Source organism: Antrostomus carolinensis, unplaced genomic scaffold, assembly GCF_000700745.2.
Source record: "Antrostomus carolinensis isolate BGI_N321 unplaced genomic scaffold, ASM70074v2 scaffold8491, whole genome shotgun sequence".
Classification (NCBI taxonomy): domain Eukaryota; kingdom Metazoa; phylum Chordata; class Aves; order Caprimulgiformes; family Caprimulgidae; genus Antrostomus; species Antrostomus carolinensis.
Genome location: NW_010296260.1, coordinates 1 through 11,871, shown reverse-complemented (window position 1 = coordinate 11,871; position 11,871 = coordinate 1). Strand labels below are relative to the sequence as shown.

The 11,871-nt window shown below is 47.3% G+C and overlaps 1 protein-coding gene across 1 annotated transcript in view; it reads right to left on the bottom strand.

The window, feature by feature from the left end:
* MRPL21 (mitochondrial ribosomal protein L21) overlaps positions 1–11,815 on the bottom strand; it is a 13,991-nt gene extending 2,176 nt beyond the window's left edge. The window contains exons 1-4 of the mRNA XM_010178213.1: positions 11,759–11,815; positions 8,663–8,748; positions 5,399–5,562; positions 3,804–3,856 (exon numbers count right to left, since the gene is read on the bottom strand). Of these exons, the coding sequence (XP_010176515.1) occupies positions 3,804–3,856; positions 5,399–5,539 (194 nt within the window). The 5' untranslated portion in view covers positions 5,540–5,562; positions 8,663–8,748; positions 11,759–11,815. The remainder of the gene's footprint in view (positions 1–3,803; positions 3,857–5,398; positions 5,563–8,662; positions 8,749–11,758) is intronic.
* Positions 11,816–11,871: the final 56 nt, after the last annotated feature.

Genomic DNA, 11,871 nt, shown 5'->3' with positions numbered 1-11,871 from the left:
TCGCTGCAGAATGCCATTAAAAACTCATTAGCAGGCTCACTTCGCTGCCGGAAGACATTTAAAGAACATTTTCCTGACAAACCACCCTGTCTACACTTAGGGGGGCAGAGGGGGAAGCCCATCTAGCTAAACTGTTCCAGCAAGGTCACCAGGAGGCCAAAGGCTCTGAGACACCTACCATCTCTCTTAACATTCACCCTCTGGGGTGCAATACATATGAGAGATTGAATCCTTGAGGGAGGAGGGAAGGACAGCCAGAGGAGAAAACTCATATATCTGCATTTAGTGACTAGCCCAGAAGAAAAGAGCCATAAAATAATCTAGATTTTAAGAGTGACCCTGACATCCCAGCTAAGGGATGTTATCCAGATTCAGCCCTGTGATAGGACCCCACAGCACTACTGAAATACGCAGCAAACTCTGCAATGCCAGCAAAGAAACCAAAAACTGAAGCAGACTCCGGGGGCTGCCCATGTCTCACCGCTGTCATCAGGGAGTGAGCCCTCCTGGGTCTAATTCCTGCCCACTGAAGGCAACAGGAAAGCTCAACTCCCACTGACTTGGACTGTAAAGGCACATAAGAAACCCACTAAAGATGATCACATGGGAAAACTGGAAAGCAGCCAGGCCAGATAAAGTGACCCGGTCACCGAAATCTCTGTGCTGCTCTGAGGAGGGCCAGGGTTTGCAGTAGCACAGCCCAGCTGCCCCCCATACAGCTCTCACCACCATCCTGCACGAGCTGTCCTAGGCCTGGGGCAGCACCCAGCTACACTGACACAGATCTGTAGATAAGCGTCCCCCCACATCGCTCATAGATGTTGACAGGCTTTCAAGAAAATCTTTAAGAGTGTTGTTGAGACAGTTGAGTACCCAAGAGTGGCTTCACTCTGCAAATCAAAGTCCAAGGCCAACAGGCCTGGTGAGTCCTTCTCTGTTGGGCAAAGACCAGGACCTGCTGGTTGAAAGCCTGAAGCACAGCAGAAACCAACTTGCTTGTGAAGTGCATAGGGACAGAAAAGTTCTCAGCAAAATAGAGCCCAAGAAAAAAAAAACACCCAACAAAACAACTTTATCAAATGTTTTAGGTATGACTGGAATGTCCATAAAAATAAAAAGGGGGTCACACATTTCCCAGAGTCTGACACAGACAGTCAGGCCTCCTGCTTTCAGCAGCAAAATGTTTCATGACAAAGCACATCTATCAGATTTTAGCAGGAGGCAAGAAAAATTCACACTGAAATCTCATATATCTAAGTTGGGCTGAAAGCTACTGTCATGAAGCAGTAAAAAAGATCCAGGCAACCTACAACCCCAAAGGGTCATAACTCTTAGGGGTAATAATTTCAACTGACAAGCTCACTCACTCCCTGCAGAAAGTAACTGAATCCCAAACTGGCTGGCTGGGAGAAGAGGAGGTCCAAGGCCCTTTGTCATTTCCACCAAAGCCACTGCAAAGATGGGCAGGTAGCGGGAGAAAGAGCAGGATTTTTTCCTCATCTAGAGGAAAAAATCCCCATTGGCTCTACCTAGTCTAGAAATAAACTAAATTTTCTCATCAAGGCACCATTCACTTCACTCAGGTCTAAAACAGCTGAGGGCACTCGACTAATGAAATTCAAACCTGTCCAAGGGTACGTTCACTTCTAATCACAGCTTTAAAAATGCACCAGGACTGCATTAAACAAAGCACAACTGCTTGATAGCCTTTGCCAGTCGACCAGACAGCGAGTTACTTGAACAAACACAACCCCCAACAGATTCCAGAGCAGAAGCCAGCTACAAGTTCCCAGAATAGCCTCTGCCACGCAGATATGTTTTGCTGCACTGTTGTTTTTTAAGGCTTTAGAGGAGTGTCATCTTGGGAGGTATCTGACTGCTACAGAAAATTAAAATATGACCATCTGTCCAAAACAGGACAAGTTCCTGCCTGCCTCCAAGTCTGAGCAGGGAGTGCAGCTGTAATGAACTGTCTTACGCAGACACTGGTGCAAACATTCACTGATGTGTTTATTTTTAAAACAACAGAAAAACAAAACCGCCTTTATTTGCATCCAACCTCTTATCTCCCCTCCAAAATGTTTGTGGTTTAGGCACAACTGGGAGCTATGTGAAAGAGCTGCAGTCTGCAGCGCTCACGACAGGCTGGGTTCTGCTTTCCTCTCCTCAGCCCATATCGGAGAGCTGGGGAGGTTTCCCCACAGCTCGGGGGGAGGACAGCACCTCCCCACCAGCCTCCCACCCTGCCTGGTCAGCCTCCTCCTCCCTCTGACCCTCCTCTGCCAAAGTTACTGGAGATGAAGCTAACGCTGGCAGATGTGCAGTTTGGTTTGCTTCAAGCAACTGACAACGCTTTCCACACACTTTGAGTGAGCACTTGCAGGAACCAGAGACCTGTTTTTCTTCCTGTCCCAGAGCTCCTGGGTCTGGGGCCAGATGCCAAGCCCAGCACACACATCCAGAGTTGCAAAGAACCACCCCAGGGCCACTAGTTAAGCTAGCCAGGTGAAGGACGGTGCTCCTAAACCGCCTGATGTGGCATATCCCTGTCTGCAGAGCTTGAGCTCTTATTTGAATTTCTGCAAGATGACATTTCTAGTCCTAATAATGAGATTCCCTTTCCTAAAATCTTCCACAAGTGCAATACCTGGCAATAATTCAAAGACTCCTGATGATCTGCTATTCCAGATGCATTTGCAGTACCGTTAAAAGGACTGGCAGCCCTCAAAATCCTCCCTAACACAGGGAACCCGGAGCAGTTACCACCAGCGCAGCTGAAGTCGCGTTACCGACCGTACAAACACGTCACGAGTAACCCTTAGATACCAACAGCCCCCTGGCACCACTGAGAGCACTCAGAAGTGAAACCAATCTGAAACCATGTGGTATTTCTAACCTGAATCCACAAGCCACCAAGAAATAATTCCCAGATGTACATGTTCCTCCTTATCCTGACCATCCTCTGCCAAAGTTGCTGCAGTTCAAGCTGAGACCGAACCGTGCGGTTTAGCTTCCAACCAGGCCACAGCCAGGGCACTGCTTTGAGCACCTGCAACCCACCTTATCTCGGCTTGTGCTTTACCACTAAAACCTCTTGTCCTGGGAAAAACAACAGTTCATGACTTTGCTTCTGGCTGATGCCAAGAGCAGAGCAAGAACATCTGCTCCACACACCACTGCCTTTGGTGAAGACAAGGCTGAAGAACCAGCCGTTCTGCCAGTTTGTGTCGCAAGTCCTACAGCACTGGGATGGAGATGGTGCCAAGGGGGTAAACTCCTTCTCCCCAGTTCTGTGGTTGCTGGACTATGTGACTAGGAGGAAGGGAAAATTAGGAACTCTGAAATTAAGATTAAGGCCTGCTGGGTTTAGAAAAAGGCAAAAGGGAATAGGTTAAAAAACCCAAATCAAATTAAGGGATTAAGGGATGGGAAAGGATTTCTGGGTTATTCCAAGATTACTATCACCAAAATTAGGATAATAGAGTAAAGATGCTGAAAAGCAAGATTTGCTGATAGTTTGTGCAAGGCTTACACCAAGAGGAAAAGATCCAACCCAAGAGGGGTGAACATCCTACAGTTACCTTGGAAATGGGAACCGCTGCTCTAGCCTGGCCCGTGGCAATGGTTAGAGTCAGCAGGGGCTGATGAGCTTGTTTTATTGGTGATTCTTTCAAAAGCCACGGGGTGGGGAAAAAAGCTGATAAACCCAGGCTTCTTTTCAGTTTCAGGGACTGTAGAAGCCCTGAAGCTACAATTAAGTACAAGAATTATCTTGAAGATAACTCTTGTATGAGACATCTTACCCCAGGAGCGGCCTTCCAATCAGCGTGAAGTCGTCAGCACCAACCAGCAAAACCTATGGAAAATAAATCAGGCATGTATCACCGGTTCACTGTCCCAGCAGAAATGAAAACAGTATCTTCCAAATTCTGCAGTCACACCAAGGAGTCAAACTGCTTAAAAATAGGTCTTTACCCATGTCAAACCTGACACTGTTACTGGAGGGATGGTGGAGAAGAGCAGCTAACAGGCAAGAAACAGACTAATTAAAGAGTCTTCCAGAGAGCTTATCCTACAGAAACATACTTTAGAAGTATCTTTCATGCTGATCAGAACACACTGAGCCTTTCTGTTCTGGCTCACCAACGGTGGTAAAAGATATGAAAAGCAATACAGGGAAAAAGAATAATATGCCTTGTGTGGGATCTGAAAGGCAGCTCCTAAAATCCTGGGATTTTTATAGCAATTGCTACATCTCCCAGTAGAGAAACACTTTCCTCATTCTCCTCTGTGAGGCCTCAAGAGGGGCAATAAAGAAATGAACATCTGGGGAGGATTCACCACCCCAGGGAACAGCCTTTTTGCTTCAGGGCTTTTCAACCAGCTGCCTATCTAAAGGACCAGGCAGGATAACAGAGAGGATATGGTGAGGAGAGGCAGCATTTCTTACAGACTGCCTCCTTCCCCACACGGATTGTATGGCAGCAGTTAAAAGCAACATATAAACAGTCATGAGATGTTCTGGCTTTTGTTTTAGACAGATACTTGCCAGTATAATCCCCAAAGGGTTATGGTGGTTAGGCAAGTTTTTCACCTACTTCACTCCCATCTAGACCTTTGCATTCCCAGCTGGCTGCTCCACGCAAACCCCTCCTCTCTCTGTCGTACACAAGGACGCAGCTGAAGGTACAGCTAAAAACCTGCCTCAAAACTGGACTTCAAGCAATGGATGAGTAGAAAAACTGCTCAGCTCTCCTTAACTGCTTGCTTGGCTCTAACAACCACCATTAAGATCAAGACAACAAGAATCCCACTTCATAATCTTTCATTTAAGCTTTGGATTAACGAGTCTCCACAAGTTCCTGCTAGTTAACCAAGGCTGAGGATACAGATATTGCAACTTGGCAACTCTCCCCTACATGCACCATCCCTCTCCCTCCACCCAACACACTCAGGGTGATAAGGATCTTGCAAAGCACTGAGCAGTGACAGTCCTCTGGAGCACTGTGAGTATTTTGGGTGTTGGAGTCTCAAGATAAACACAGTCTTTAGCTGCTGTCTCTGAATACAGTGCAACAACTGTAATTTTCTTTTTTTGGATGAAGTTAGTACAACACAAATCTGTCTCCTGACAGAGCCTGGCACAACTCATTCCAACCCTGTTCAACAGAAATCACAATAATATTATCATTAAGAGTAACTGAAATTGGAACAAAACTTAAGGCAAAGCAAATAGCTGGAGTACGAACAGGAGATCTGACAGGAGCTCTTCAAGACTCGTTCTTCAGAACTGGTTGTGGGTTGTGCCTCAAGGAGTGTTCACAGGCAATCTGCTCCAGCCCCATAGACAGGGTTAGGGCTGTGGCATCACAGGCACTGAGGAACTATCTCACCTCACCTTTTCCAACCGGATTCGGTCTCCACATTCAGCCTCCAGTACATTGTCCATCATGATCAGGTCTTCACTGGTGATCTTCCACTGCTTGCTGGCAAAGTGGACCACAGCAAAGAGCCTTCCATACTGCCCCGTCGCGATCATCTTGTTCACCTTCTGCACCACTTCTGTTGGCAAAGAGCAGGGAAGGAATCAGTGGAGAAAACCCAGCAAGGTGGGAAGAGCTGTTCAAAACTAATTCAGCCACACTGCTCTCCCACCCAAACTCTGACCTTCTGGGAATCTTTAAGCAAGGACCAACAGCACTGATGTTCCCTACGGGGTGTGAGCCTCCCTTTTGTAAACTTAATGCCTTATTTGTACTTTAGGTGCTGGCAAACCCATGCATGACACCTGGTATATATACTGTGCAGCTCATCTAACACTGCTGACTTCCCAGCCCGTTTCTTAGGCATCCTAAAATGCACTGTATTCAGATATAAAACCTTCCAGAAAAAAGCACTTGTCCATGCATCCTACATTTGGAGGGGAGCCCCTCTCAATTTCCAAGTCATATGCAGAAGGTCCAGGACTCTGAACACTGTGTGAGGCGTGCAGGAACATCAGGAAGGGTTTGGCCAAGTACACAGGAGAAAGAGCTGCAGCATACTAACAAAGCCTGGCCAGAGAACTCATATCTGCAGCAAAGACAAGAGACTTTTCCCTCACTCTTTTCCACAAAATCTCTTCCCACACACACATGCACACAGAGCAGGTGCCAGGAGCAGAACAAATCCCAGGGACGAGGTCCTGCACATGAACAAACTCTCTTTTCCACGATCAGCTTCCTGACCAGTGAAGCCAAACCCAATTTTTATAGGACCATCAAAAGCTATTGCTTAATGAGCGCCATTCCATGGCCAAATAGTAGCTTTCCACCCTCTTGAGCTGTTCAGGAAAAAAGAGTAATTTTTCTATAACTGGAAAACCAGATTTTTTTTTTCATTGCCCTCAAAAGCAGCTGAATCATCTTTTCTTGGAATGTAAATAAAACAACATCCATTTGGGACAGACAAGAATTCAGCAGCCAGCCCAAGCAAACCCAGCCCTTACAGGAACACTCTGAAAGTGTCCAAGTTTCAACACAGCAGATGCAAACTATTAAAGGTAGAGGTAGGAACAGAAATTATTTGCAAGTTGCTGCAGTTCCCACCAGGATGAAGAGCTCAGCTTCTGTGTTGCTGGAACTGCTGTCCCAGATGACAAATCCACTGTGTGCTCTTTTCTCTGATTCACATCAGTCCACTACAAAAAGTCCAGAGAAAAATACAACCCCTTCTCTTTGTTATGCCCTCAACTGCACAACAGGTACAATAAATTTCTCCCAGCTCTAAACTGCTGATCTAGGTGTATCACTAGTCCTGTGGTCAACATTTGAAAACCAAAATTTCAAAATGCTGGCCTACAATTTTCTCTTAGCAAAACACATGCAGAGTCAAGGTCTAACAAGGGTTATTTCCTTGTCAGATTTCAACTTTCTACCCACAAGGGGCTTTCTCATCTTTTTGTAACCAGAAGAGGTACATTTCCTTCACTGTACTTGGGCTCTGAAGTTGTTGATAACTCTTCCAAACACCTCTAGTGACAGGAAAGTGATGTTACCATCTGATTGCTAGTATGGCTTGTATCTCAGCACCATGTGGAGCAACTCTTCCTAAAATATCCATGGCTGTTTCCATAGCCAGCAGGAAAATAGAAGGCAGAATTCAAATGCTCTCGCTGTTGTTTGTTTTGGATAAGCACAGCCAGGAGACAATGCTGCGAGCTCATAAACAGCAGGAGCTTACCAGGCACGGAAATCACAGCGGCCCCGAGGATCCCGTGTGAATCCATCAGGGGAACGTGGGACCCTGTTCACCACAGGGCTTCAGCAAATCCAACTGAGCAGTTTATGGTTCACTACTGGGTCAAATCAAGCTCAGGGACAGAACACTCATCTGTCACTTGAGCAATCCCAGGAGTGCAAGGGAGATAAAAAGCAGGATGAAAAACAGCCAGAGAGGAGACCAGGAGCAGGAGGCTCTCTCCAGGGCACATCACTCGCACAGTTATTGGCAAACTTCAGCCAGGTGACAGGAGACTGTCTGCAAAAAGGGGACACAACTCAGCTTTTCTCCTCTCCCTCTCTCCTTGAAAAATAACTCCTCTCCTTTACTTCCCGGGTCTCTCTGCCTCTCTCAGATGCCCCAGAGGCTAACACAGTGAGACAGTAAGACTGCCTCCTAATAAACACAGGAGCTCGCTGCCTGCATGAAGCACTCAACTGCTAATTTTCACCACAGCAACTGGAAAAGAAATTCACCCGCTGGGGGTCATTACTGCCTGGTTCTGAGAAACATCCTGTACATGTGTTGGCCTCCCCACTGCCATCCCCGGCACCATCCGGATGACAACAGCCCCACCTGGGCAATGTGAGACACATCAGCCTTCTCTGTGTTTGATTTTCACATCCCCACCTGCCAGGGGAGCCTGTGCCTGGTAACCAGTGGAAGACTGAGATGTTCTGGTAAAGCTGAGCAATGAGGGTGGCTGCTAAACAGCTACAGGCACTTCACTCCCTGACTTGTGAGGGTGACCACTGCACAGTCCATGTGCTCCTTCCAGGAGGACCACTGGCTGCGTCCAACAGTCCTGACTAGATGTGGGGACAAGAATGTGTTCACTAATGTTATGTCACTTCCCAGCTGCTCGCTGCCTTCTGTCACACCTCTGCAGCTCTGCCATGTGCCCACCATCCAACTGCTTCTGCTGGCTCCAGTGTTCTGTTTCATGCACTAAAACACACCAGCTCTCTGATGTGCCCACCATCCAACTGCTTCTGCTGGCTCCAGTGTTCTGTTTCATGCACTAAAACACACCAGCTCTCTGATGTGCCCACCATCCAACTGCTTCTGCTGGCTTGAGCTTTTTGTTGTACCCATTAACAGAAAAATAACTGTTTTCTCCTGTCCAAAAGGCTTGTTTCATGCATTAAAAAGCAACACATCCCATCAGGTAAGATTCCTCTGGGAATGTTACAAGCTGCCATGCTGTCATAAACTAAGGAGACCTCGTATTCTACCCATATCTCCAATACCAGCAGCTGGAGCACAAGTCAGTGACTAACACATGCCAAAAATGCAAAAAACCAAAAACTAGCTCCAGTTATTTTGAGTTATTTATGCTCCATCAGGCCACCAATGGCAATACTGGAGCGCTAGTCTTCACTTGGAGACTTGAGACCTTTACCTGCATGAAACTTTGCTTCTTCTACTGGATCTGGAAGTTTCACTTCAGGCCATGGGGGTGAAGTCAGAGATGTTTTGGCAACAAGTCTGTGAATGATAAGATAAAATTCACCTGTAGCAGACAGATACTGTCAAGAGATATAAAAACCATGTTGCCTCCCTAGGACTTAATCCAATGGAGGACACCAGATATGGCAAAGATCCCAGACCTTCCTCCCAACACCTGGCAAAAGCACTCCAGTAGAACACGAAGTGCTGCCAAAGTGCTGAAGCTGCAGCCCATATGACAAGGCTGTTCAAAAACACACAGAAAATACTTGGTCTCATTTCTGAGTTCAACCCGCAAATGCTCTACCAAACACAGTTGATCTCCCAGGGACCAATGTCACTTAGGTCCACCATGAGCTGCAGCAAGCTTGGATAAATGGAGATAAATGCCTCAGTGGCTGGTTTGCTTTACTCCCATCCTATCATAACATTCAGCATGGAGAAATGGATTTTTTTTCCTACTTCCCACTTTAGAATATTGTTTGAAACAGTTTGAAACAGAGGATGAGTGCAGAAAGAAACAGACTGAAATTAACTGAAAATTCACCCAGGCTAGGTTAACATTGGCCCAAAAGCCTCTTCTTCATTGGTCCCACACTGGGGAGGGACTAGCAGAGGCACCTAACAAGACCCTCAGACCCAGGCCTGTCTTGGTTCAGGCTGCTCACAGAAGGGAGGGGGAACATGCACCATCCCACATCCATCCAGCCAAGCACCAGTGTCATTCCTCACGATGACTTTGAGCACCAAGATATTTTGCCAAGAGGTGCAAGTGAAATCCTTACTTCTCTTGAAAGGGCAGCTTCCACTGTTGTGATAGAGAATCGCTTTAATAACATCTCTTCTCAAACACTCTGCAACTGTACCACTAAGACAAGAGCTCCTCCAATTCAAGATGCTGCATCAGTCCCTGAAGATCTTCCTGGTGACCAGCCTGGGGGTCTCCTGAGCATCACAGATGCATCCCTTTGGGATCATTCAGCACTGATACAATCACAGGAGCAACCACAGCTCCAACCTGAATGACAAATTTTGTGCAGAAGACATTTTACCTGAAGCCTGCTCTACTTTCTGTACTTAGATGTTGCTCTCTCCTGAAAACGGTACCTGGCTGTCACAATATGTGACACCTCCAGTTCCGTGAATAAACTGGGAGCCCGAAGGCAACGAGCTACCGCAGGGATACAGAACAAAAGACTGAAAAATGCCAGGGGCGTTTCAGCTAGCAGCCAGCAACACGTTCTCATGAGCTGTCACAGTGGATTCTTTCTGCTTTTCTCCAGATTATCACTGGGAGGGATCCTCTGCCTCAAACCTGAACTAATTCCTGACCCACTTCAAGCCCTGTATGGTCAATGCAGCAGGTATTTGTGTGCCCACACTTTCCTCTCCTGACAGTGCCACAGACAGCACTAAACCACAAGAACCCCGTTTAAAACATCAGAGCTGAACAACAATTAACTCTGCTCAAATGTGCCACAGGGTGTTAATTCAAAAATCAAACACTATGCAAAGCTCACAGTGAGAGTTTGAGCAGAAAAAAATGCAAATGCCACTTGCTTATAATAAGCTGTTTTTTAATATCTTCAGGACAAGGAGCAAAACCAGGGAGGACCAGAGGCAGCTGTTTACATCTCTGCGTGAGAGCCAGTTACAAAAACCATCCATTTGTTCCCAAAGAACTGGGGAGAAAAGCCCCACTCTAACCCAGGACAGGGCTTTGATCAAAACTGCTGGACTGTTCCAGGGGGCACAAGGCCCGTCCTGCAGTGCTGAGATCATCCCGAGAGGTGCCGAATCCCTTGCTCAGAAAGAGACAGGGGACTAAAAGGCATCAGATTATAGTTCCTTATTAAGCAAGAACCTACAATATCACACAGATAATCTCAGATGTAAAGAGGAGGGAGATCCACCCTGGATCTCAACGAGATGACCATTGTGTTGGTTTCTGAAGAGAAAGGTGCTGCTCAGCAAATACCATCTCCACAAATGGGAAGTTCAGAATTTCCTGTGTGCCAAGATTTACACTTTCTATAAATAACACAGGATGCACAAACTGAATAAGATATTCAGGAAAAAAAATCAGATGCTAGTGAAAGGCAGCAAAATTAACACCACAGTAGTTGTGCCTGGTCGGTTTACTCTGTGGTGCCCAGCAACACCTCTGCAAGGGCTTGAGTTTAACAGAGACTCAAAGCACTGGCAATAAGTACATAAGCTCAAGCACTGAGGCTCCGTGGGTCTGCTGAGGGGTTCAGTGGCATCACTGGGTGCTGAGGCACAGAGGCAGAGATCCAAAACCTGTTCCCACAGCCTGAGGACCAGCGGGAAGAGGCGGCCCCCCTGCACCCTTCAGCAGCGCAGGGGAAGGAGCCAATCCTGCCATTCTCCCCCCGGCTGCTCGCCGAGTTCTCTACCTCTGCAGTGTCCTCTCCTGGTTAAATCCCGCAGCAGCACAGCCCACAGCTCTGGCCAAGCACCTCGGCGTGAAATCCCAGCAGAGCAAACAAAATAAAGACACAAACAAGCAGCTCTCAAGGCGCTGAAACAAATGCCTGAAGTTTCCTGGCTCGGTGTCCTGCGGCGCTTGGGCTGTTGGCCACATCTGATGAAGACTGGAGAGCAAGTTCAGTATTTATCAGGTATCAGAGACTCCAGGCAGGAGAGGAACCTTGCCTGGGGAGGAGACTACCAGTACCTAAATAAATAAGTGGCAGCTGAAGGTCTTTCTGCAGCTGAGGAGTTTGCAATGTCCCGAGTGGCTTCTCTGCTGTCTACTACAGGCTGAGCCCACACTGCGGCCCTTTTCTCAGGGGAGGATCTAATCATCTGTCTCCAGACTCCGCTGCCTAATTTCACACATCAAGGGAAATATCCTTCTGGCAAAGGGACTGAAGGCAGGCAGAGAGGCCAGAGCTTACTGGGAAGCAACAGACTTGAGGAAGGGGTCAGACCAGCCTCCTTTCCAAAGGAACATCACACTGCCCACCCCATCCCATCCCACCTTTTTTTTTTCCAACAAGCAAAGCAGACAGCGATCTCACGGTACCCTGGCTGCTGGGACGCGCTCTGGGAACTCCGGTGCCGAACGGCAGATGAAAGCAGGAAGGCTAAAAGGGAGAGAGGGAAAAGAATTAAAAATAAGCAGCAACTGCTGGGCTT